General features: G+C 58.3%; 2 protein-coding genes across 4 annotated transcripts; one reads left to right on the top strand and one right to left on the bottom strand.

Moving 5' to 3' along the window:
* Positions 1 to 165: 165 nt before the first annotated feature.
* On the top strand, positions 166 to 3,498 carry TSFM (Ts translation elongation factor, mitochondrial). 2 transcript variants are annotated; one of them, XM_065654203.1, is made up of 6 exons: positions 166 to 221; positions 609 to 752; positions 1,134 to 1,262; positions 1,343 to 1,465; positions 1,545 to 1,629; positions 1,866 to 3,498. In XM_065654203.1, the coding sequence occupies exons 1-6, from the start codon at positions 180 to 182 to the stop codon at positions 2,327 to 2,329; spliced, it is 987 nt and encodes a 328-aa protein (XP_065510275.1). In that variant the 5' UTR covers positions 166 to 179; the 3' UTR covers positions 2,330 to 3,498. The 2 variants fall into 2 exon arrangements, with proteins under 2 accessions (XP_065510275.1, XP_065510276.1); XM_065654204.1 differs by lacking the exon at positions 1,134 to 1,262.
* Positions 3,499 to 5,665: 2,167 nt separating this feature from the next.
* SLC11A2 (solute carrier family 11 member 2) lies at positions 5,666 to 25,448 on the bottom strand. 2 transcript variants are annotated; one of them, XM_065654201.1, is made up of 18 exons: positions 25,202 to 25,448; positions 24,708 to 24,784; positions 19,656 to 19,733; positions 18,658 to 18,797; positions 17,719 to 17,844; positions 16,799 to 16,918; positions 15,816 to 15,922; positions 15,170 to 15,240; positions 15,017 to 15,084; positions 14,204 to 14,359; positions 13,427 to 13,585; positions 13,197 to 13,283; positions 12,366 to 12,485; positions 11,021 to 11,170; positions 10,431 to 10,504; positions 10,201 to 10,354; positions 9,468 to 9,521; positions 5,666 to 6,703 (listed from the first exon to the last, which is right to left on the bottom strand). In XM_065654201.1, exons 3-18 carry the CDS (start codon positions 19,690 to 19,692, stop codon positions 6,626 to 6,628), a joined length of 1,701 nt encoding a protein of 566 aa, XP_065510273.1. In that variant the 5' UTR covers positions 19,693 to 19,733; positions 24,708 to 24,784; positions 25,202 to 25,448; the 3' UTR covers positions 5,666 to 6,625. The 2 variants fall into 2 exon arrangements, with proteins under 2 accessions (XP_065510273.1, XP_065510274.1); XM_065654202.1 differs by lacking the exons at positions 24,708 to 24,784; positions 25,202 to 25,448 and adding an exon at positions 22,953 to 22,993.
* Between the last annotated feature and the right edge of the window lie 133 nt (positions 25,449 to 25,581).

Genomic DNA, 25,581 nt, shown 5'->3' with positions numbered 1-25,581 from the left:
CCCGGGGGAGCTCTATGGCGGCTTCGGGGGAGGTCCCGCCTCCTCCTCAGCCAATCGCACGGCTCCGTCGCGCTCGGAGCGACGCCACTCATACCTCGTCCAATCCCCGGCCAGGTTCGCACACTCAGGGTCGCGCTGACGTCATCGGCGCGCGCCGCCGCGGAGGCGAGGGCGGCGGGATGCAGCGGGCGGCGCTGAGCGCGCTGAGCGGCGCGGCGCGGGTGGGACCCCCAGCACCCCCGGGACCCCCCCGGGACCCCCCCCAAACACCCCCGGCTCCCCCCGCCCGCCGGGGCCCTCCCGGGACCCCCCGCCACCGTCCCGGGGCTGCGTCCCGCAGACCGGGGCCTACACACTCGCAGCGGGGCCCCCCCGGGGCTCCTTCTCCGGCCTCGGGACCCCCCCCGGGGCTCCTCCCGCCAACCGGGACCCTCCTGGGACCCCCCCCGGGGCTTCCCCCCCACAACCGGGGCCGCCCCGGGGGTTCTTCCCGCAAACCGGAGCCCTCCCGGCCCCCCCCGCCCCGCTCCTCCCCACCCCGGGATGGCGAGTCCCCCCCCGGTCCCCTCCCTGGGGGTCCCGGCTCACGGTTCCCGTTCTCCCCGCAGGCCCCCCCGGGCCGGTGGTTCCGCGCCGCCCCGCCGGTGCTGGCGGCGGACAAGGAGGCGCTGCTGGAGCTGCGGCGGCGGACGGGGCTGCCGTTCGTGCTGTGCCGGGACGCGCTGCTGCGCAACGGGGGGGACCGGCAGCAGGTGGGGGGGAACGGGGGGGGCTTGGGGGAGCCACGGCGGGGAAACCGAGGGAATGGGGACCCTGGGGCAACCGGGGGGGTCTGGGAGGGGACACGGGGACCTGGGGGGGGACAAGGGGCGGAGCTACGGGGGGACCAGGAGGGGGAGCGGGGTGGGGGGGGAAAGGAGGGGACTTTGGTGGGGGGGCCCGAGGGGAGAGACAGGGACTGGGGGGGAACCGGGGGGAGAAACAGGGACCCGAGGGAGTCCTGGGGAGAAACAGGGACCTGGGGGGGACAGGGACCCGGGGGGGGGCTCCCAGGGGCAGGTGGGGCCAAGCGGCGCCATCCCCGGGGGGCAGGCGCGGTGGGGGGGTGTGTGAGTGCCCCCCGTGCCCCCCAGGCGGAGGCCTGGCTGCAGGAGCAGGCGCAGCGTCAGGGCTGGACCAAGGCCACGGTGGTGCGGGGCCGCCGGACGCCCGAGGGGCTGGTGGGGCTGCTCCGCGAGGGGCCCGCGGCCGTCATGGTGGAGGTGGGTGACGGGGACACCCGGCGGGGTGGGGGGGACGCCCCCGAGCCGCCCCCCCCGCCACGTCACCGTCGCTCCCACAGGTGACCTGCGAGACGGATTTTGTGGCCAGAAACGCGGAATTCCAGCGGGTGGTGGAGCAGGCGGCGCTGGGGACCATGGAGCTGTGCCGGGTGGCCCCCCCGCCCCCCGACTGCGGCACCAGGGTGAGGGGGGGCCTGGGGGACACACACGCCCTGAAATGTCCCCCAGAGCCCCCCCCAAACCTTCTCCCCTCTCTCCCAGCACCTGCTGCAGGCGGATGAGCTGGCGCAGCTGCGGACGGGGCCCGGGGGGGACCTGCTGAGTGACAAGGTGGCCTTGGCCATCGGTGAGTACTGGGGGACACCCCAAAAACAGGGGGTGTGAGAAACACCCAGGCGGGGGGGCAGAAAATTCTGGGGGACTGAGAAACCCCTGGGAGGGACAAACAACCCCCAGCAGGTTGACAAACCCCCGAGAGGTGACACCGCAGCCTTTCCCTGGGGACGAGGATGTGGGACGGGGCGGGGGGACACGCAGGGTGACAGGGGTGACATCCCGCCAACGCCAGCGCTGTTTTTTTAGGGAAACTGGGCGAAAACGTGCGGCTGCGTCGCGCGGCCTGGCTGCGGGTGCCCGAGGACGACGGGCACATCGGCGCCTACGCCCACGGGTGGCTCCCGGCGCGCGCGGGGCCGGTGGCCGTGGGCTCGGTGGCCATGGGGACGCACGGGGCGCTGGTGGCCTGGAAGGTGACGCCGCCGCGCCCGCCGCCCGCCGAGCTGGAGGAGCTGGGGCGGCTGGTGGCCCAGCACGTGGTGGCCATGGCGCCCACGGCGCTGGGGACGCCGGGGGACGTGGCGCAGGGGGAGGACGAGCCGCGGCTGCTGGCCCAGGGCTTCGTGCACGACCCCCAGCGCAGCGTGGGGGACCTGCTGGCCGAGCGGGGGGGGCTGCGCCTGCGCGGCTTCCTGCGCTTCCGCGCCGGGGAGGGGGACGACGGGGACGCGGGGGACAGCGGGGACACCTGGGAGAGGGGCAGCGGCTGAGGGGGCAGCGGGCTCAGCCCCGCACCCCCAGGCTGAGCTCGGCCCCATGGCCCAGGTCAGGCTCAGCCCCACAGCCCGGGTCAGGCTTAGCGCCACACTGAGCTCAGCTCCACAGGTCAGCTCAGGCTTAGCCTCTCAGTCTGAGCTCAGCCCCACAGCCCGGGTCAGGCTCAGCCCCACAGCCCAGGTCAGGCTTAGCCCCACACTGAGCTCAGCCCCACATCCCAAGTCAGGCTCAGCCCCACACTGAGCTCAGCCCCACAGCCCGGGTCAGGCTCAGCCCCACACTGAGCTCAGCCCCACAGCCCGGGTCAGGCTCAGCCCCACACTGAGCTCAGCCCCACATCCCAAGTCAGGCTCAGCCCCACGCTGAGCTCAGCCCCACAGCCCGGGTCAGGCTCAGCCCCACACTGAGCTCAGCCCCACATCCCAAGTCAGGCTCAGCCCCACGCTGAGCTCAGCCCCACAGCCCGGGTCAGGCTTAGCCTCTCAGTCTGAGCTCAGCCCCACAGCCCAGGTCAGGCTCAGCCCCACGCTGAGCTCAGCCCCACAGCCCGGGTCAGGCTCAGCCCCACACTGAGCTCAGCCCCACATCCCAAGTCAGGCTCAGCCCCACAGCCCGGGTCAGGCTCAGCCCCACACTGAGCTCAGCCCCACGCTGAGCTCAGCCCCACGCTGAGCTCAGCCCCACAGCCCGGGTCAGGCTTAGCCTCTCAGTCTGAGCTCAGCCCCACAGCCCAGGTCAGGCTCAGCCCCACACTGAGCTCAGCCCCACAGCCCAGGTCAGGCTTAGCCTCACACTGAGCTCAGCCCCACAGCCCAGGTCAGGCTTAGCCCCACACTGAGCTCAGCCCCACAGCCCAGGTCAGGCTTAGCCTCACACTGAGCTCAGCCCCACAGCTCAGGCCAGGCTCAGCCCCACATCCCAGGTCAGGCTCAGCCCCACACTAAGCTGAGCTCCAGGTCAGGCTCAGCCCCAGCCCAGCAGTTGGGGGTGTGGGACTGGGGGGGCTGTGGGGCAGCCTGACCCCTGGTGTTTGGGGGGGTGCTGAGGCTCAATAAAGCCGTGGGGGGAACAGGCTCGGGGGGGGGGGGGGATATGTGCTGGGGGTCCCCAATTCCCACCCCCAAACTGCCCCCCACCCCCTGCGCCCCCCGCCCCCCAGGAGCCGCCACTTCCTGGTGTGGTTTTTATTTTACTTTTTTAATGATAAATCCGTAGAAAACGTCCAAAAAGGGCAGAGGGGGCACAGACAGGGGAGGTGACACTGGGGCTGGTCTGGGGGCTCAGGTGGGGCAGAGGTGGCTGAGGGACCCCCCCGGGCTGCCCCCCTGTCCCCCCCCGTGTCGTCACCGGCCGCCTCCCGGGACAAGTAACCGGGAACAGGCCGGGCTGGAACAGCCTATCCTGGATTACTTGAACCGGGCCGCGGCCACGCTCCGCCGGGCCCCCCCGGGCCCCCCCGCTGTCCCCGCTTCACCCGGGGGGGGGCGGTGTCACGGTCACCGCGTCCCTGTTGGGGGCTGGGGACGGGAATTTGGGGACACCCCCCAACCCCACCCCGGGGTGTCCCTGTGTCCCCCACCCCGCGGGGGTGACACATTATCGGGGGGGGGGGTGACAGTAACGTGGGGACAGGAGAGGGTGGGGGGGGCATTAATGGGGGGGCACTAATGGGAGGGACAGTGGGGGGGGGCATTAATGGGAGGGGCATTAATGGGGGGCACTAATGAGAGGGGCAGTGGGGGGGCATTAATGGGGGGGCACTAATGAGAGGGACAGTGGGGGGGGCATTAATGGGGGTCACCAATGGGGGGGCAGTAGGGGGGGGCACCAATAGGGGGGACAGGAAGGGGGGGCACAGGGGGGGTCATTTACGGGGACACACACGCGCCAGCCCCGCCCCCCCCCGCCCCGTACCTGCCGCCTCCGCCGGTCCCGGGGGGTTGGGGGGTCCGGGGGGTTGGGGGGGGACCCCCGCGGGGGGGCCGCGCCGCCCCGCACGCGCCCACCGGACGCAGCGGCCCCGCGGCGGTTTCCAGGCCCCCCTCCCCCCCCCCCCCGCGCCGCGTCCTGCGCTTTGTTATTTTGTTACCGACGGCGGGGAGGGCGGGGGAGCCTTGAAACGGCCGCGCGGCGCCGATTGGGCGAGCGGCGGGCCGGGGCGGAGCCGCGGCGCGGGGATTGGTCGGGAGGTGCGCGGGGGGGCGGGGCCTCGCCGTGTTTACCGCCAAACATTCCAGGCGCCGCAGGGCGGGGGCGGGGCCTCTCGGGGACACGCCCACTCCCGGAAGGGGGCGGAGCTTGGGAGGGGGCGGAGCTTTGGGGGCGGGCGGGGCCACGGTCACCGCCCCGGGAACGAGCCGTTAATTGGGCGATAATCAGCGCGGGGTTGGGGAGAAAAACCCCGGAATTAGGGACTGAATTGCCCCAGAACTTGGGCTTTAATGGCCTCAGAATTTGGAGGTTTAATGACCCTAGAATCGGGGCTATTTCGCCCATAATTGGAGGTTTAATGACCCAGAATAGGGGGATAATTAGCCCAGAATGGAGGGATTAATGACCCCAGAATTAGGGACTTAACCACTTCAGAACTGGGGGATTAATGACCCCGGAATTGAGGGTTAATTTGCCCAGAACTGGGGGATTAATGACCCCGGAATTCGGGGATAAATACCCCAACAGTTGAGACTTAATTACCCCAGAATTAGAGGTTTAATGACCCCAGAATTTGGGGAGAAATAACCCACAATTAGGGAAGTAGTTCCTTCAGAATGGAAAGTTTAATGACCCCCCGAACTGAGGGTTAATTAGCCCAGGACCGGGCACTGACGACCCCAGAATTTAGGGATAAATACCCCAAAATCTGAGATTTAATGACCTCAGAAACTGCATTTTAATGGCTCTGGAATTGGGAGATGATAACCACAGAATGTGGGGATAAATACCCCAGAATTAGGGACTCAATTACTCCAGAATTGGGGGTTAATGACCCCAGAATTTGCGCAGAAATACGACAGAATTAGGGATTTAGTTCCTTCAGAACTGGAGGTTTAATGACGCCGGAATTTGGGGATAAATACCCCAGAATTAGGGATTTAAATACTTCAGAATTAACGTTAAAATCCGAGACCAAATCCCTGAGCGCCCGCCGGGTGTTTAGGCCCCACCTGCACCTTAAACCCGGGATTTACTCACCTTAAACCCGGGATTTACTCACCTTAAACCCGGGATTTACTCACCTTAAACCCGAGATTTAGTCACCCTAAACCCGGCAGCACGATTTGCATGTGGAAAAAAATTGGGAATATATTGAATTCCTGCAGGAAAAGGGGCCGGGAACAGCAGGTTTATTGCTAAAATGGGCTGAAAGCTGAACAGAAAAGGTTAAATTGATGTTTTTAATGGAAATTCCGGCTCTGCCGTGTTGGGAAAAGTGGTGCCAAGGAACAAAGAGCCTTAATTGGGAAAAGATTTAATTAAAATCCGGAAGATTTAATTAAAGGAAAGATCTAAACCCACCATCCATCTGGGGCTGCAAATAAATCAACCGAAATCAGAAGGAAAAGAGGAACCGGGGATAAAAACACGTGTTGGCGTTGGGGTTTGTTGGGCTTAAACTTGGGTTTTTTGGGCACCCAAAACTTCTGGAAATGCCAGAAAAACGGCTCCGTGGGCGGGTGGGAACCCGGCCCGGCTTGAGGGGCCGAAAAGCTTCATCAGCACAGAGCTCGGCACCAAAATTCGCCTTTTTTAAATGAAAATTCTGAAAGCAGCAGCGGCCCTGAGGCAGAAACCGGCCCCGAATCGGTTTTAGGGCAAAACTGGGAAATTCCCCGTGTAACGGGGTCACTGCCCCAAAACTGTGGTTTTCGGCGGTTTGTTTCTCTCTTTCCTCGCAGGAAATCGCCGGCGACGCCACTTGGGCTCCGCTCCCTTCGCCAGGGTTGGAATTTACCCAAATTAGGCAAAAAAAACCAAAATAAAGGATGAACGTCTCTACCAGCCGGGAATTGGAACAAACACGGGGTAGGGGGGGAAAAAAATCAACAAATCCCTTCCTAGATCAACTATTTGGGCTAAAAAAACAAGAGAAAAAGGGGAAATCGCCCTCCTGAGGTCGTCGCCGTTCGGACCCGGGATCTTCCCCGCGATTCTCCTTGAAACCGCGGGATTTGCTCCAATCCCAGCTTTTCTGGGCGGTTCGGCCCGCGCACCTGGTCCTGCCTAAGCCGGAGTGTCGGGGCGGAGCTTTCCGCGGTTTCTGTTAAGCCCGGCTCTGCCCTGGGCCGGGCTCATCTGGCGACGGGCGCGTCGGCGTCCACGTTGTTGAGCAGGAAAAGTTCGGGGCGAGCGGCGAAGCCCAAGCGGTGCTGGAAGAGGCGAAGGGTGAGAGTTAGAGCTGGGAACAGCCTGGCCTGGGCCCGGCTTAACAAAGCCGGACCTGAGGAGGGTTTAACAAAGCCCACGTTGAGGAGGGTTTAACGAAGCCTGACTTGAGGGGGGTTTAACAAAGCCCACATCGAGGAGGGTTTAACGAAGCCCGACTTGAGGGGGGTTTAACAAAGCCCACGTTGAGGAGGGTTTAACGAAGCCCGACTTGAGGGGGGTTTAACAAAGCCCACGTTGAGGAGGGTTTAACGAAACCCGACTTGAGGGGGGTTTAACAAAGCCCGGGCTGGGCAGGGTTAACCAAAGCTAAAGCTGAGCCCGGCTCAACAAAGCCAGAGTTGAGGTGGGTTTAGCGAAGCCTGAGCTCTGGGGCGGGGCTTAGTGGTGCTAATTAATTACCAGCCCTTAATTAACCCGCAGGAGCATCCCAGCTGCATCGCGAGGGGACGGGAGGTGCCGCCATGACTGTTCTTAACAGCCACGCCCTTCTTAATTAGGGGTAATTAAGCAGCCAGCACTTGATATTACTTCTACTAATTAGTTAATTGATCCCCTGTCAGGGATCAATTCATCCCCTCCCTTAAGTGTAAATTAATTTATCGCTCAATTTGAATTAAATTTGGGGTGTGGATGAGCCTTAATTAGCACTAAGTGATTACAGGGGTGGGTAATTAAGAGAACAGGTTGTGGGGGGGTCGTTTGGCTCCTCCCGGGGCCGTTTGGGGCTTTAACTCAGTGCAGAACCCCCCCAAATTTGGGGCTTCTGTTCCCCCAGAGGTTTATTAATTAATAACCCCGTTTGGGCTGATTTGTCTCGATTTTAAATCCCCAGGGCTGAGCTGGGCTTAAAGAAAAGGCTGCGGAGAGTATAAAACCAGTAAAAACGGTGGTAATTTTGCTGAGGAACGACGTGGAAAAGCCGCTAAAGAAGCCGCTAAAGCCGAAGAAATTCCTTCCCTGGGCAGGAGATTCAGCGATTCCGAGCAAAACCCCCCAAAAAAAGACCCGAGAAGCCAAGTTGAAAAAAAATCCGTGTCTTTTAATGGACAAGCTGGTTTGTACAAACTGGTTCGGAGGCGGAAACAGGGGGGGATAAAAATAAAACCAGTTTTTAGGAGAATGAGAAGGCGCAGAGCGACCGGCTTAGTGTCGTTATTTCAGCACAATCCCCTCAAAAACCCCAGATCTGGGCAAATCGGCGGGTGACAGAGCGTCCCCGGTACAACCCCCCAAATCCCACCGAGAACGCACCCCATGGCTGGTTTTTGGGGAAAATAGCGATAAAACCAACAAATTTTACAATAAAGGGGTTAAATCCCGCTGGAAAAACGAGAAATATTTTGTGTTTTAATGCTGGAGGGGGGACGGGCCAAGAGGGGCGGGTTTGGGTAAGAAACGATCCCATTTATAATTAAAACGGGCTCGTTTGTTCATAAAAACCCCAGAAATTCAAGCTATACCGAGCCCAAAGTGCATTCGTGTCTCTCTCCAGGGCAATCCCGACCAAATTCTCCAGAAAAAGGCATTTTTGTACCTAAAAACCCCCCTTTGTGGAGCGGTGCTGTAACCAGGGCGGCCCAGAGAAGGGAAAATTTCCTGAATAATCCGGATTTTTCTCATGGGAATGTTTAAGCCCACGTGGGATTTAAGCTCAAAATTCATCTCAGGTCGGGAGGAACGACCCAAACGAGCCTTTTTTCCCTCATCGCAGAAGCAAAATGTGCAGTTTTCTGTGTCATAATTTGCTACATCAGCCCTCGATCACGCGATAAATTAACAGACAGTCATTAAATCGCTAACGAGGAGGGCGGGTTGTAGTGAATTTAAAGCAGGATTGGGGAATAAAACCCCAAAAGGGCATCGGCGGCCTCTGCGCGGGGCGTTTTGAGGCAGAAAACGGGGATTTTGGGGAACGACAAAGAGCGTTTTTGCATTAATCGCACCCGGGAGGGAATAAATTCACAAAAACCATTGATGTCGCGACTCGTTTGCTTTGCTGAGCACCAAAAATCAGGCGCCGGGTGAGCAAAAAACCCAGTAAATGACAATATTACCGCGGAGGTTTCTTGTCACCGTGTCACTCCGCGCGGCCGCATCCAGCCCCGCTTTGAATTAGTGTTTTTTAAGTGAAAAAACGACCGAATCCGGTCAGAGCGCAGCCCGGCAGCAAAGGGAGACCCTGGACGTTGCGTCACGGCCTTCAAATATTGCCCCGAAATGTGCAAATTTCATTTTTTAGCTTATATCTTTGAGATTCTCCAGTTTCGTGCAGGAGCAGCAGCACCTGGAGCGTCAGTGTTTCTGCTACGGGCGTTAAAACGCGAAAGGGACGAGAGAATCCGCCGGTTTTAACGCCAAAAATATATAAAAAAGCCAAAGTTTGGCGAGGGAAAGGGGTCAGTTTGCAGCAAAACGCGCCCGAAAACGCGTCAGTGTCTGGAAAAAAACGCCAGAAATTCTCTTTCCGGGTGCGATTCGGCAAAGAAAACACCCAAATTTGGGTTATTTCAGCAGCGCGGCAGCTCCTGCCGTGGACAGCGGGGGGATTATTTTTATGTTTTTTCGTGTGTTTTTTGTGTTTTTCGTGTACCCCTGTGCAAAGCGCACATACGTTTGTCTACGTTCACACAGTAAACCATAGGAACGCGCTGGCTCTGATGGCTCCTCGTGCGGAACGGCCCCCGGCGCCTATTTTTCGGGGTGAGAAGGCGAATCTTCGGTCAAGAGCGTCCTGGTGACACTTACCGAGCGGCCGCAGGCCAGAGCGGAGACCCCCAGGGCGATCAGACACAGCCACGTCTGCAATTAAAATGGGACGTTAATTAACAACAACGCGGGGCCGGCAGCCGGAGCCCAACTCCGCTCGTTTGTGGGGGAATTAATTGTTAAAAGATGAAGGTTCTCGGCGCCGCGGCTTGGTGACAGTGTTAACGGTTTAAGGATATTTCTATTTCCATTTCCTTTTCCATTTCCTTTTCCATTTCCTTTTCCATTTCCTTTTCCATTCCCTTTTCCATTCCCTTTTCCATTCCCATTCCCATTTCCAGATCTTCCGACCAAAACGAGTCTCCAATCGGGCTGATTTTACACACAGAGCCCCAAATCTCTCTTTATTTCAGTGGTGTCTTTGGGGATGGAACCGCGTTGTCCTGGGGTTGTTTTATTTGATTTGTTATATTTATAAGATGTTTGGCCGCACAGACACGTACGGAGGAACCGGGTGTCTCCGCCAACCCCCCCGTGACGTTAAATCGAGTCCTTTTTGGCGCCAGCGAGCAGCAAATTGCCGAAGAAACGCTGGAAAATGCAGAGGAACGGGCGCGGGGGGCAGAATTTGCGGCACAAACACACTCCCGAGCGAATCTGGCCGTGAAAGCCTCAACTCCCCCATCCGCCCCGACCCCGCGGGCGACTTCAACACCCGCCAAAACGCGATGGTTTTAAAATAATGGTGAAAAAAAACCAAAACGCAACTCACCAAATAGGCGACGAAGGAGAGGTAAAGGATGCTGAGGACGGCGGCGCCGATGTAGAGCGCCACGTGGTTGAGCGCCAGGACGTACGTCACCACGAAGTACATGTTGATGCTGCAGATGAGCAGGATCACGAGCCCGCCGCCGATTTTCCAGAACCTGCGGGGAAAATTTGGGGTGAGACTTGGGGGAAAAGGTGCAGCCGGGGCGGGGAAGGAGGCGGAAATTCACTCACAGCCCGTTGGCGAAGTCGTTCATGACGCTGGGCAGGCTGGTGAACGTCAGGATGGGGATGAGGGCGAACGGGAGCTGGAATCGGGGAGAAAACGCAGAATGAAGAGGGGGGATCATTCGGATTATCTCGACGCAGATAAACGCTCGAGGTTTGTGTGTATCCGACAGCGTTTTCCCCAAAAATATTGGCACGGGGGCATCGCTCGGCTGGGAGAAGGACGAAATTCCAGACCCTGGTTGATCCTCTCGCCTCCCTCAGCGGATCACAGAATAATTTTGGTCGGGGAAGCCCCTCAAGATCCTCAAATCCAGCCCTGAGGTGATTCTGGCGCCATTTTGAGCCCTGAGGTGATTCTGGCGCCATTTTGAGCCCTGAGGTGATTCTGGCGCCATTTTGAGCCCTGAGGTGATCTTAGAATCAATTTGGTTGGAAAAGCCCCTCAAGATCATTGAGTGAACCCAACACTAAAATAAGCTCTAGATCAACATTTCCCCGCGGTAACTCGCTCTGCAAACCCTTGGCTGAAATATCCCGTTCTAGACGCTTCTTTTTAAAACTTTTTCCTCCAAAACCCAGGCGTTCCCGCTCACCTGGAGGCTCATGAGCACGTTCAAGAAGTCGTTCATGCCCGTGAGGTGCTCGACGTCCTGGAAGATGGCGACGAAGAGCGTGGGGGTGATGGCGATGGAGCGCGTGAGCAGCACCCGCGCGAAGCGCGACCAGCGCAGGTTCAGGAAACCCTGCGGAAAAATACAAACTCGACTCCAAACTGGGAGCAGCGGCTGGCACTGGGAGGCTGCGCTGCCATCCGGAGACCTGGGCAGGCTGGGGAGCTGGGCGGGGAGAAACGTAATGACATAGAACAAGGGCGAGTGTAGAGTCTTGTGTCAAGGCCAAAAAAACCAAAATTGGTTCCCCAGGGGCCGCTATTTTGAGCCCTGAGGTGATTCTGGTGCCATTTTGAGCCCTGAGGCGATTTTGGCGCCATTTTGAGCCCTGAGGCGATTCTGGCGCCATTTTGAGCCCTGAGGTGATTCTGGCGCCGCCATTTTGAGCCCTGAGGTGATCTTAGAATCAATTTGGTTGGAAAAGCCCCTCAAGATCATTGAGTCCAACCATTAACCCCCATCCCTGAGAACCTCAGCCCTTTCCCTGAATAATTTTTTCCTAATTTCCAACCTGGTGCAACTTGAGGCCATCTTGGTACCCCTGGTGCCATGTTGAGCCCTGAGGCGATTTTGGTGGCGCCATGTTGAGCCCTGAGGCGATTCTGGCGCCGCCATGTTGAGCCCTGAGGTGATTTTGGTGGCGCCATGTTGAGCCCTGAGGCGATTCTGGTGCCGCCATGTTGAGCCCTGAGGCGATTTTGGTGGCGCCATGTTGAGCCCTGAGGCGATTCTGGTGGCGCCATGTTGAGCCCTGAGGCGATTTTGGCGGCGCCATGTTGAGCCCTGAGGCGATTCTGGCGCCGCCATGTTGAGCCCTGAGGCGATTCTGGTGGCGCCATGTTGAGCCCTGAGGTGATTTTGGTGGCGCCATGTTGAGCCCTGAGGCGATTCTGGCGCCGCCATGTTGAGCCCTGAGGCGATTCTGGTGGTGCCATGTTGAGCCCTGAGGCGATTCTGGTGGTGCCATGTTGAGCCCTGAGGCGATTCTGGCGCCATGTTGAGCCCTGACGCGATTCTGGTGGCGCCATGTTGAGCCCTGACGCGATTCTGGCGCCATGTTGAGCCCTGAGGCGATTCTGGCGCCATGTTGAGCCCTGAGGTGATTTTGGTGGCGCCATGTTGAGCCCTGAGGCGATTTTGGTGGCGCCATGTTGAGCCCTGAGGCGATTCTGGCGCCATGTTGAGCCCTGAGGCGATTTTGGTGGCGCCATGTTGAGCCCTGAGGCGATTCTGGTGCCATTCCGAGGCAGCTCGGATCGCTAATTACCTCCATAACGAACTGGCCGGAGTAGGTGCCGGTCATGGTGGAGCTCTGCCCGGCGGCGAGGATGCCGATGGCCCAGATGTAGAGGGCGGCGGGGCCGAAGTAACAGCCCAGGACGGCGCCCTGGAACGGAGATTCGTGTGATTCTGGGATTCTATGTCCAGCAGCAATTAGTTTTTATTGTAGGACAAAACCTACCCCAGAATCGAGAACTCAACCACGGATTACTGCGTGATTAGTGCCACGTTTTGTGGATGTGCTGAAGCTAAAGTCAACTTCGCTCATTAAAATATTGTTTTAATATAAAAATAGGAGAAAAATCCGAACTCACTGAGCAAGCGCAGTAAAAATAATGTTATTTACCTTGTATGCAAATACTGTAATTAATTAGCGCTATGGGGCTGACCTGAGGGTGTGTTCAGTGATAAATTTTATATAAAGGATCGAGACTCTGGGCTGCTGGTTCGATCCAACACCCAGACTTGTAGAACTCTAATAAAATCAGTATTTCGTCTCCGTGCGCAGAATTTGGCTCGTCTGCACACACACCGGGGTAAAAAACGCCTGATTTTTTAGGTACCCCGGGTGCCATTTTGAGCCCTGAGGTGATCTTAGAATCAATTTGGTTGGAAAAGCCCCTCAAGATCATTGAGTCCAACCATTAACCCCCATCCCTGAGAACCTCAGCCCTTTCCCTGAATAATTTTTTCCTAATTTCTCAACAGAGCGACCGATAATTTTGCCGGGTCCCGAGGCCGGAGGATCCGCCGGGATCTGTTTTTGGGGATCCCCGAAACGCCGCGTTTCACCCCGAAGCGGCGGGCGCGTCCTCACCCCTTTGTAGATGTCGACCTCCAGCGTCTGGTTGTTGTTGGGGAAGAGCGCGGTGTGGGGGCTGCTGGCGTTGCTGCACACGGCGTTCTGCGGTTAAACACCAACCGTCAGCTCCCCCGCTCCCTTTTCCCCCCTTTTTCCACCCAAAATAAAGCTCGGAGCTGCCCCCGTGCCATTATCGCTCTGACCCTCCTCCCCGGGTCGGCGTCGCCCGGATTTCCCCGACTCACCACGTCCGCGTTGGTCTTTTCGAAAAACGCTTCGGCGAAGACGGTGACGACGAAGATGTTGATGATGAAGGAGACGAAGAGCGCGACGCAGGACTCGATGAAGAAATACTTGTTGGCTTCGCGCACCTCGCGCTTGTTGGAGCGGTTCACCTGCCGGGACTGGGGGACGGGGTGAGAAACGGGAATTCGGAGGATGTTTAATTGTCTTTGGGATTCTACGGTGTCAGGGTGTGGGGTGGGACGGGAGCAGAAGGCGCCGAGGGGGCGGAAAAAAGCAAACGCGAGAAAAAAGGAAACCTGAGAAAAAAAAGGAAACCTGAGAGAAAAGGAAACCCAGGAAAATAAAAGAAATCTGAGAGAAAAGGAAACCTGAGACATAAGGAAACCCTGAGAAAAGGAAACCCGAGAAATCAGGAAACCCCGAGAGAAAAGGAAACCTGAGAAAAAGGGAAACCTGAGAAAAAGGGAAACCTGAGAAAAAGGGAAACCTGAGAAAGAAAAAGGGAAACCTGAGAAAGAAAAAGGCAAACCCGAGAAAAAAAAAGGCAAACCCAAGAAAAAAGCAAGCACAAGAAAGAAAGCAAACCTGGAAAAAAAAAAAGCAAACCCAGGAAAAAAGCAAACCCCCCCAAAAAAAGCAAATCCAAAGAGAAAAGCCCACCAAGAAAAAAGCAAATCCAAAGAGAAAAGCCGACCCAAGCGCCTCCCGCTGCAGCGTCCCAGCGCCAGCCCCGCGTTCTTTTGGCGTTTTTCAGGTTTTTTGGCGCGCTCGCTCACCTTGACCAGGGCGGAGTGCAGGTACATGTTGTGCGGCATGATGACGGCGCCCACGATGCCCACGGCCTGTTCCAGCTGCGCCGTCCCGCACCCGCGGCAATACGGCACAAACAGCCCCTGCAGCAGCTGCCGCTGGCTGGGCTGCACCGTCACGTACTGGGGAAAAAAACAACAAAAACGGGACGTGGAGCAATGATTTGAGTAACATCGCAGGGCACGAACAGCGCCGGCCGCAGTGTCACGTACTGGGGAAAAAACAATAAAAACGGGACATGGAGCGATGATTTGAGTAACATCCCACAGCATGGACAGCCCCGGCAGCAGCTGCCGTTGGCTGGGCCGCACCGTCACGTACTGGGGAAAAAAACGACAAAAATGGGACATGGAGCAACCATTGTGAGTAACATCACAGGGCACAAACAGCCCCGGCAGCACCATCACGTACTGGGGAAAAAACAACAAAAACGGGACACGGAGCGATGATTTGAGTAACATCACAGGGCATGAACAGCCCCGGCAGCAGCGTCATGTACTGGGGACAGAAACACAAAAAACGGGGCGTTTGTGGCATGACCTGCTCGCTCAGAGACGCTTGTAACTCCAAACGCAGCGGGTTTGGTAAAAACAGGACCAAACCACGGCAATCGCGGCGTTTTTAGTAAACGCAGCAGGGCCGGACGGCGGCCACGTGTCAGAAATACAGACCCAGCATCAAACGTGCTGAATTTGACGGGTTTTCGCCGTGTTTTGGTGCCATTTGGGGCCGGGAATAGCGGCGGGGGCCGGGGAAGCATCCCTGTTCGGTGGCGGTACCTCGTATCCGAAGGTCAGGGCCATGATGGTGATGAGGAACCCGAAAAACGCTTCCAGCTTCCGCAGCCCTGCAGGGATCACAAACAAAGAACCCTCAGCAGAGGCGCAAAAGCCGAATCGCGGGTTCAGTTCACAGGTGGAAGGAGAAATTACCATATTTGTCCAGGAAGAGGAAGACGAAGGTGTCGGCGATGGTGATGAGGACGCCGCCCCAGAGCGGGACCCTGCGGGGACGGGTGAAAATCAGCATTCCCACAACACTTCAACCTCCCCGAGCCCCCAATCGCTCTTGATTTCAGTGATTTCTTTGGGGACGGAACCGCGCTGGCCCAGGGTTGTTTGATGGGGGGTCTGATGAGACATTTGGCTGCACAGGACGAGGGTCCGTCGGGTTGTTTTTTGCACAAACGGTTCAGATCAGACCTCACCCTCCCCAAATTTCCACAGCAAACCCCTCATCCGCACCACGAGCGAGTGAGACTTTTAATAACTAAATGGTGCAAAACACTGTTTTCTTGTCCCGTTCCTATTTCCCAGCCGAAGGAGATGCTTTTCTGGTCGTGCTTTAGCAGGAAAGGACAATTTCCCCGGAAAACTGCAGCCTGGTGTTGCGTTTCGAGCTAAAATAAACCCCAGAAGCCGCAGTTCTGCTTAAAGCAAAAAAAAGAAACGGGCCCCAAAGGCTGAGTCAGGCGAGACGCAGCTCGGGTGAATCACCCCCTACCAAGAGCTGAGGTTTAGGGAGATTTATAGGAAATCAACGTGGGTTTCGGCACAGGCGGCGCCGAACGCCACTCACTTGCCCATGGAGAGCAGGTTGATGGCGATGGCCGAGCCGATGACCTCCTGCATGTCCGAGCCGATGATGGCGAGTTCCACCATCAGCCACAGGATGATCCGAGGAGCCTGGAGGGGAAAAAAGCACCCAAGAACGTGAAAAAGAGGGAAAACATCTCCCCCCTTTAATTTCCCAGATGAGGAGGGGGATGTGTTGATTCCACGGGCGGGAATTGTCTTTGTTCCCTGGCCGGGGTGAGGAAAATGGGTTGATAATTGTGATTTTGTGGCTGGCCCGGAGCAGAAATCCCCGTTAGCTGCGGCCGTCGCAGGGTCACTGTTATAATCCGAATTACTCGGGGAGCGGAACGGGCGGTTTCTGCGCGGCGAGGCGCCGGAATCGAGCACCGGAGCGATGACAAAGGCTCAGGTGGGGGTGAGAAACCCAAACCGCAGAGCTGGGGACGTCACCCGCTTTCCCGAGGGACGAGATGAGACACGGGGCCTGTCCTTACGCAAACCGAGACCGTTTTGTAAGCGGGGACACATAACAACCGCAGAAGCGCCTCGTCCTGAAGGGCCTTTTCTGTCCTCACGGCTCCGGGAGCTGATTTAAGCACCAAGAATTTCAGAACACCCAAAATCCCAGGTTTTATTCCCGACTCTGCCTGCGATTCGCTGGCAAACGCTGGGACATTCGCTCACCTCCCGCTTTCCTAAGACGGGGAAGACACCGACGCGACCCACGGCGTCCCCACCGCTAACGGCCCCGGCTCTTAACAAGCCCTTCGCTGCTACAATTAAAACCTCCCCCTAAATCTGTTTTTTATTTTCCATCACGAGCCAAACCCGAACAAACCAACTCAACCCCCCGGCTTCTCGCAGAGCAAAATCAAGACGCGACGACAAGAATGTATTTCAGGGAACCAGACGCCGCCTCCCGAGGCGGATTTGACGCCGAACGGGCCACGAGTCGACGCTCCTGGTGTCCCCGGTGTCACCCACCTTGCGGTACTGGCGGTGACAAACCTCGGCGAGGTGCAGCCCCGTCACCACCCCCAGCCGCGCCGCCAGCCGCTGCAGCAGCAGCCCGATCACCGTCGCCAGCAGCAGGACCCACAGCAGCTGCGGGGACAAGGGGACAGAAATAAACGCCCAGAAACCAGGTTTGGGGTCCCCCCCGAGCCTCAGCGGCGCCTTTGGGAATCTCCCCGGCTTTTGAAAATGTGCTTTAGGGACGTTTAGAGGGTGTTTCGCGCATGTGAATGCTGCGGGAAACCTTCTCGCTCCCTACAATGATTTGAAACGAGGAGCTGGGGGGGTCGGGCTCTGCTACCAAGCGACAGGACCAGAGGAAATGGCCTCAAGTTGCACCAGGGGAGGCTGAAAATTTGGGGTGATTTCTTCCCCAAAGGGCATTGACCAGGCTGCCCAGGGCGGTGCTGGAGTCGCCATCCTGGAGGGTTGAAAAGGTGTTTGGATGAGGTTCAGGGACACGGGTTAGTGCTGGAGTTGGGTTATGGCTGGACTCGATGATACTGAGGGTCTCTGCCAACCGAAACGATTCTGTGATTCTATGAAATTGAGGTGATGCTGGGGAAACTGGGGTGATGCTGGTGTAGAAGAGGAAACAGCCTCAAGTTGCACCAGGGAGGCTGAGGGTGGAAATTTGGGGTGATTTCCTCCCCAAAGGGCTGTGGGGCATTGACCAGGCTGCCCAGGGCCGTGCTGGAGTCGCCATCCCTGGGGGGTTGAACGCACAAGGTTCTTGGGGACATTTTAGCGCCAGCGTTGGGTGAACGGTTGGACTCGATGATTTTAAAACTCTTTTCCACCCAAAATAATTCTATATTAAACTCTATACGCTCTCCCCCACTCCTTTGCCCAACTGACAGCATTTAGAACCCGTGGGTTTGTCCACTGACCTTAAATCCGGCCACGGCCCCGGACTGTAAATCCGACTCGATGTTGCCCGGGTCCAGGTACGCAATGCTCATCAGGAACCCGGGGCCCGTGAAGGCCCAGAGCTTGCGGAAGCTGAAGCACGAGTGCTGCGGGAGGGAGGACGGAGGGTCAGGAACGGCCCGGCGTGGGGGACGGGACCCCCGGCCAGCGGGCACAAAAACCGGCAAGAAACAGCCGGGGTTTGGGGTTCATTCCCTCGCTGCCGCCAGTGGAAGCGGCGCGGGTCACGTCGTCCCACCCTCAGCTCCCCAGCGGTCTCTGGGCATAATCGAACGAGTTTTGGACCACACAGCCCTGATCGAACCAGTTTAGGACCAGTCAGGCCTAATCAAATGTGTTTTGGGTCACACAGTCCTAATCAAAGCAGTTTAGGACCAGTCAGGCCTAATCGAATGTGTTTTGGGTCACACAGTCCTAATCGAACCAGTTTAGGACCACAGAGCCCTAATTTAGAGAGTTTAAGACCTCACAGTCCTAATTTAGCGAGTTTAGGGCCAGTCAGGCCAAATCCTGAAGCGCTCAGGACCAAGCTGTGGCCGGCCGCGGCCAGGCCCGTGCCAACGCGGGTGGGAGGTGAATCCTCCTGCGCCTGCAGCCCCAAATTCCGCCTCGTGGCTTAATCAGAAGCCAAGAGGGCACCGGCCCCCCGGCTGTTACAGAGCCCGGCCAAGGCTCCTGCTGCCTTCTCCTTGATAAGGGAACAAAGAACCAAGGTCTCCGGGGCTACAAACGAGACGCTTTTCTGCTTATTAGCAGGTTTTGCTGCTCGGAGCTTTGCGGGAGAGAAATCCCGAGGGATAAATCACTAATTCCAGGCGGGAGAAGGGGAACCGGCACCCGAGGGAATGATTCACGCCGGGCCCGAGCGCCCGTGGATTTTTCCGCCGGGGTTTTCTCACCGTCTCGTCGTCGGGGATGGGGATCTTGCTGTCGAAGTAGGTGGTAAAAGGCTCCTCGGAGGAGGCGTCGGGCGGCTGCAGCGGGTTCATGCTGCTGGAAACGGTGCTGAGCGCCCCGCCAGGCTCCCCCGCCGCCTCTTCTGTGGGGAAAACGGAGGAAATATGGAAAAACACCAGCCAGACTCCCAGGCAGAGCAAAACCAGGATGTCCGGCCCTTAGTTAATGCTCACTAGACCGTGAAGAGGCGATTAAATGAAAATAATACATCCTGGTGTAAGCCCGGCCTAAGAGATCGCGCTGCCCTGCCCAGACTCTCCCGGGCGGTGAGGGGCAGGTGATTTAATCCAGATTAATTAAAGAAAAGCCGTCCCAGGGCCATAACGATTCACCAGCACGGAATGAGCCGGGCCCGAGAGAAACCCGCGGCTGTTTTTGCACCGTTACGCATAGATTTACCCCCAAACCCCCCATCTGAACATATAACCTGTGAGCGGCTTGGCTCCGGGGGGACCCCGTTATCCCGCAGAATCCCCTTCCCACCCCGGCCGCGCAAACGCGCCGCTGCCGCCACGAAAACGCCCGTTCCGGCCTCCAAAAACCACCCGATTCCCCCCTCCAGCAAAGGGTTGGTCTCACTGCTGCTCGCCCCATGCGGCATTTCGCTCCCGAAGCCGCCGAGCCGCACGTGTCCCGGTTGCTGAGCGCGGGGCGGACGCGGCGCCCGGCGCTTTTACCCGGTTCCCCGTTGCATCATCGCTCGCTCCTCCTCCCCCTGCCTCCCAAACGCCGTTTGCGCAAAGGATTTGCGGTTACCGGGGCGGGACAGGGACGGGTTTGCTCAAAACCAGCTCGTCGGTCTCGTTAAACGAGCCCCGGGGATGTAAATCGACCACCAGGGTCGCGGTGACGGGCACGGCGAGGCCTCGGGGGGGGTGTTTTTTGGAGGAATTAATGGAATTAAAGGCGGATTTGCGAGGGAAAGCGGGGGCAGCCGTACCGTAGGACGCCTTCGAGTCTGCGTCGGCGTTCCCCATGGTCGGAGCCTTCGGGAGCTGCTTCAGATTGGCCACGCTGACTGAAAAAGAGAAATAAAAACCTCGTCAAGAAGGAGAATTTTAAAACGACGAGAGGGTCGAGCGAACCGGCAGCTCTAGATTTACCCCCCTGGCCCTTTCCCAGCTCCGCAGCGCCAGGAGGGACCTTTTTTTCCCCCAAATTTGTTACAAACTCCTGTTGCGACAACAGCAGAGGGGGCGAGCGAAGCCGCCAATGTTTGCAGGATGGCACCGGTTGCGAAACTCCACAAAATAGTGGAATTTCCTCGATGTGTAAAAGGAAAAATGACAAACCATCCCATCCCTTCCAGGCACACGGTTATTGCGCCACCGCGCCCTTGGTAAAGCATCTCGAGTTGCTTTTATAAATCACCTCAAGCTGCTTTTATAAACCACCCCAAGTTGCTTTTATAAACCACCCCAAGTCGCTTTTAAGGGCGCGATGTAATTTTCGGTGTATTTTTACATGTAACCCACGCAGAAAGCAGCCGGGACAGGGCTCTGGGTGAAGCTCCGGGCTTGAAAAGGTCAAATTCCCTCCCAAAAAACCCTCCCCAAGCCCCTCAAGGACAAGCAAAGTCCCACCGATATCTACGGTTGGTTTGTAAAGCGCTTAATCCCCCCCCAAACCCGTCGTATATTAATGAGAGTTTTCCTTCTAACGAGGCAAAAATCGCTTCGGCAAAGACCTAAAATGAAAACGCGAGGCAGGAATTAATTTTTCAGCGAATTGAGCCGACTTTTTAGACTTTCCAAGATGAATCCCCCCGTTCCAGAACCGGCTCCAAAGGCGGTTTTGCAGCGCTAAAATAATCCCGAGAGTTTCGCTTCGCTCCCCGCCGGCAGGACGACGACTGTTCCTTATCTGCACAAATATGCTCAAGGTTTTAACGCGTTGACCCTGGGGCAGGACGGCGAATAAATAAGGAATAAATAAAACTGCCCCGGGAGCTCCCGACGAACCTGCTGAGCGCTCGGGGACGGGGTTTATTTATCCCAGCGCTCTGCAAATAACCCCACTGTTTGCTCTGGACGAGCACGTACCAGAATTCACCCGAGCTTTTTGCCAAACCGTCGCGTTTTCTGGCATTTTTGCTGCTCCCCGGCCGAGTGGGAACCGCCGGAGTTTGGTCTCGAGGCCGGTGCGAAGCTTTTAATTTTCCGCGCGCTCTGTTCTTGCCTTAAAGCTCCTTTTTAAGGCGCTTCCGTGAAAAAAAAAAACCAGCTAAAATTAAGCGATGTGTCAGCTTTTCCCTAGGATAAACAAGATTATAAATATTATAAATAAAATAATATTCCTCCAGGAGAAACAGCCCTTACCCAGCAGCACGTCCTTCGTTAATAAAGGCGAAAGGGGAGATAATGACCTGGGGGAATGTTCGTTAGGGGTGCGAGCGCCTCGATATCTCCTCCCCGAACGGCTCCTCTATCTGCAGCGGCAGCCGCGGGGCCGGATGGGCCCGTTGGGTGGGAAACCAAGAAAAGTTTCGCATGTTTTCGGCCTCGCCGGGAAGCAGAAAGTTGCAAAAAACCAGTGAAAACGCCCCTGTGATGTGGGTCTTTTTTTGGCCCGTTCTGTGTCGGCGTTGGGTGGTTTGGTAAAATAACGGGTCTGGTGCCGCCCGGACGCTGCTCTTGTTAATTAGGGAGGAAAAAGAAAGCGCGGGATAAAATGATGGGTATTTATCGCTCCTTCAACCCGTCATCTCCGTGAATTCAAAGCGGCTCCTCATTCGGAGCCAGAACGTTCGCGGAAACCACGGGTGGGTTTGACTTTATACCCGGCTCAACTCCCACGAGGGATATTCCTCGGAATGAGGCGAAAAAGAACCGAGCGCAGAACATCACGAGGTCGCTCTGACCGAAAGAGCAAAGACACTGACGCTGTTGTTTGGGCAGCGAAAAACGGGGCGTCCCCCCCTCCGCTCTTTTCACTGATAAAATTACAAGTTTCGGTCCGACAGCGTCTTTTATTTCTCGCCTGCAAAGCCAAGAAGGGTTAAACACAGGAGCCGAACGTGGAAAAAAAGCCTCAAAAAGCCTCGGGAGCAGTTCCTGCCATTGAGATTTTGGCGTTTGATGTGGACGCTGCGATCTTTAACTGTTTTGGGAGCGGTTCTGGGGCCGAGCCCTCGGGATTTGCTTCACTCCCGTGGGTCGGCCACGCCAAGAGCCCGACCCCGTTCCTCCCAGTGTGTTATACAAGCGGCGCCGGGCGCAAACACACCCACCGAAACTGGGCGAGCGGTACCGGCAACACCGGCAACCGGGTCACCCCAGCGTCCACCCTGCAAAAACTGGGATTTTGCACAAAACCCGGTGGAAAAGTCACCCCTGAGATGACGAAACCTGTTGGTGACATCGGCTCCTGTCCCGGCTCAGCCGCATCACCTGGCTGGTGCCTAAATAGGTGAAAGAGCTCGTTACCTGCTAATTATCCCCCTGGTAGCGCCCAGCGAGGCCGGGGGTCAGACCCGCTCTTACAAAACACACGGCCGTGCCCGAGACTGTGGAAATTTTGGGGAAGAAGCGCTGGAAAATGGGAAAGAGGAGGGAGGCGGAGCCAGGGGGGGTCACTGCATCTCCCCAAACACCCCAAACCCGTGTCCCACGTGTCCCTTGTGTCCCTTGTCCCGTCAACGACCGCACGTCCCGCTCTCCCGACAACCCCCACGCTCCGCAGCTCGTTTGGGGGCTAATTAACGAGCTCTGTGCGCCCCGGGGGGTCACGGCCCTCCTGGGAGGAACCTCCGGCCCCGGACACGCGGGGACTTCGCAGGGGGACGGTGGCTCCGGGGGGGACACAGGCAGACAAATATGTGTCCGGGGTCAAATAAGGGGGATCCCCCCCCATTATTACATCCAGGGGACCCCCAGGGATCAGCTGAGGGGGTAACACCCCCCAGCACATAGAAGGGACCCCCCCCAGGGATCAAACGAGGGGGATCCCCCCCAGCACACTCAGGGGATCCCCCCAAGGATCAAATGAGGGGGATCCCCCCCAGCACACCCAGGGGATCCCCCCAAGGATCAAATAAGGGGGATTCCCCCCCCCCCAGCACATCCAGGGGACCCCCAGAGATCACTCAACGGGAGTTGGGGGGAAACCCCCCAGGGATCACTTGAGGGAGGATCCCACCCCCCCCAGCACATTCAAGGGACACCCCCAGGGACCGAACAAGGGGGGATCCCCCGTCCCACCCCTCAGGGATCACCCCCAGGGGGATCCCCGCGCTCACCGGCCCCGCTGCTCCCAACGCCTCATCCCGGCCCGGCCCCCCCGTGACGCGCTCAGCGCGACAGGGACGGCGACAAGCGGGGGACAACGGGGACGGGACAGGACACGGGCCCCGGGTGGGGACACAGGCCATGGGGGGGGACACAGGCCACGGGAGGGGGGACACAGACCACGGGAGGGGGGACACAGACCACGGGAGGGGGGACACGGGCCCTGACAAGGGTGCCATGGGTCCTGGGGGGGGGGCCACAGGCCCCTGTGAGGGGACACAAGCCATGGGGACAAAGACCTTGGGGACACAGCCTGGGGGGGCACAGACCTTGGGGAGGGGACACAGGCCCTGGTGGGGACACACCAGCCCCAGGGGGACACAACCCGCAGCCCCATCTTTGGGGACAAACCCCCCCAGCCCCGAGCTTTTCCCAATAACACCATTTTCTGCCCCAAACAGCAGCTCCGGCTGCAGCCAGGCCCCCCCGGCGCTTTTCCTGCCAAAACCCCCAATTTGGGGATTTTTGGCTGCCAATAAGCGGCCGCGGAATCACACGTTAATGAATTATTGCCGAACACAGCTGCACCCCAAAAATCCTCCATGTTTTGGGGGAAAAGAGTCTTCCTTTGGCTTTGATTTTCTTTTCTTTCCCCAGAAATGCAGGTTTTTGCAGAATTTCTCTTCCTCTATGTGTTCCCCGTTTTTTATTACCCCTCAGAACTCAGAGCCCTTTGCTGAGTGAAGTTCGAAGGCGGCTCCTTGTTTTTTCCCCCCCATAAAGGTGTTTTTTTCCCCAAAAAAGGATATTTTTCCCCCCCAAAACACAGAGCCCTTCACCAAGCGCAGCTCAAAGGCGATTCCTTGGGTTTTTTTCCCCCAAAAAAGGGGTTTTTTTCCTCCAAAAGGTTTTGCAATCCATGTTCCTTGGTTAATAAAAAAAATATCATGGTGTTGCTGAAGTGACCAAATCCTGGAAAAATTAAGAGAAATCCAAGAGATTCCACCGTTGCGGGGTTAATTTCAGCGCCGAGCTGCCGGCGTGAGGAGGGAAATTAAACCCCAAACCCGCAGCTGGAAAACGGACATTTTTTCCCCCAGACGCGGGGGGGTTTTGGGGCGGGATGGCGCGATACTCACCCAACTCGCAGCCGGCCGGGCCGGGGTTCAGGGTGTATTTCTTGGGCATCGCGGCGGTTTCGGGGAGCAGACGCCCCACTCGGCGCTTCCCTCCCTATTTATTCCTATCCCCACCCTCCCCTGGGGCGCAGGGTTCCCCGAAAGGAGCCGCTGAGACGCTCCAAAGTCTCCCGAAAACACCCGCGACGTTTTAACCTTATCGTTTATTAAAGAACTATTAAAAAAAAACCCGCTGAGCTCACAACAAACGACATTGTTTTTGACGGGGGGAAAGGTGGGTTTTGCGCCGTCCGGGGCTCGTTATCAACCCGGTAGCTTTAATTAAGAAGCCATTTCGCTCGAGCGCTGTGGTAATTAGCGCTCGGCACCGCCTGGACTCTGCTCCGCCGCGGAGATTTCTGAGATTATCCGGCCCAAAGCGGCACTTACGGGGCATTTTTGAGCCGCTGGTACGTGCGGGGCTGATAAGACGTGGCCGGGATCGATACAACAAGGATCTGCGATAACCCCGGCTTTGGCGGGTGGGGTTTTTTTTTAATTTTCTCTTTTTTTTCTTCCCTCTGTAAAAAGGTGCCCGGTGCCGTTTTTGTGATAAGCAAGAGCTGAATGTGCAAAACCGGGACTCACCGTGCGTGACCGACACCACGAACTCTCCTGGGGGGGGATCCGGTGGCCAAAACCATCCCCGAGGAGCCGCCGCAGACCTGGAAGAGGGAACAGAGCGCCGGTTTTTATGGATTTCTGGGGAAAAAAGGAGCCGGGGGAGCGCGGGGAGGGGGGACAAGCGGTGGGTGGGTCCCCAAAAGGGCCCCTGACGTCAATTCAGGGCACCGGGAGCGGGGAAAACAACCATGACCAGGGTGGAACGAGCGGGGGCAGCTGCACGACCGGTTGGGCGGCTCGGGAGGGACGGACAGACGGACGCGGAGCCGGGGAAACTGAGGCAGCGCCGGGGGGAACGGCGGCCGCTCCGCTGCCCGTTCCCTCGCTGGGACCCGCGCGGGGTTCGGGCACCTCCGGGGCCCCGGAGGGGCTGAACCCCCGGCCCCGGTCGCTCGGAGGCCCCGGGAAGGGGTTTGTGTACCCGCTGCGGCAGCTCAAGGGGCCGGGGCCCAGCTCACCTCGCCCGCAGGCACCCCAAGGCGGGAGCGCCGGGACAGCGCGGCCCCGGGAACAGAACGGGCAGCCCGGGACGAGGCCGCTGCCCCCGCCCGGCTGCCCCGGGGGCCTTAACGCAGCGCTGGGAAGGGGCAACGGCCGGCGGGGCCGGGGCGGAGCTCCGGGGCGGGCCTGGGGGGATCGGGGGCTCCGGAGGCCCCGGCCCAACCGCGGGCCCGAGGCGCCGGGAACGCGCCCGCTTCCGCCCGCGGTCACATGACCGCCCCAGCCGTCACGCCGCCTCAGCCAATCGGCGCTCAGCTCCCCGCGCCGTCTCCCGCGTTCTCGCTCTGTCCCCGCCCCTTTCCCTTGAGCTCCGCCCCCTGGCCTCCGCGGTCACATG

This window comes from Caloenas nicobarica, chromosome 33, assembly GCF_036013445.1.
Source record: "Caloenas nicobarica isolate bCalNic1 chromosome 33, bCalNic1.hap1, whole genome shotgun sequence".
Classification (NCBI taxonomy): Eukaryota; Metazoa; Chordata; class Aves; order Columbiformes; family Columbidae; genus Caloenas; species Caloenas nicobarica.
This window is presented reverse-complemented; position numbering and strand designations above follow the sequence as displayed.

Excerpts from the sequence above, each read along its gene's own strand:
- TSFM (XM_065654203.1), top strand. The coding sequence starts at position 180 with ATGCAGCGGGCGGCGCTGAGCGCGCTGAGCGGCGCGGCGCGG. Across the intron at positions 1,263-1,342 it reads CCGCGGCCGTCATGGTGGAG|GTGACCTGCGAGACGGATTT; the intron begins GTGGGTGACGGG and ends TCGCTCCCACAG. Across the intron at positions 1,466-1,544 it reads CCCCCGACTGCGGCACCAGG|CACCTGCTGCAGGCGGATGA; the intron begins GTGAGGGGGGGC and ends CCTCTCTCCCAG.
- SLC11A2 (XM_065654201.1), bottom strand. The coding sequence starts at position 19,692 with ATGGGGAACGCCGACGCAGACTCGAAGGCGTCCTACG. Across the intron at positions 17,845-18,657 it reads CCATCCCCGACGACGAGACG|CACTCGTGCTTCAGCTTCCG; the intron begins GTGAGAAAACCC and ends TCCCTCCCGCAG. Across the intron at positions 13,586-14,203 it reads TGCACTCCGCCCTGGTCAAG|TCCCGGCAGGTGAACCGCTC; the intron begins GTGAGCGAGCGC and ends CCCGTCCCCCAG.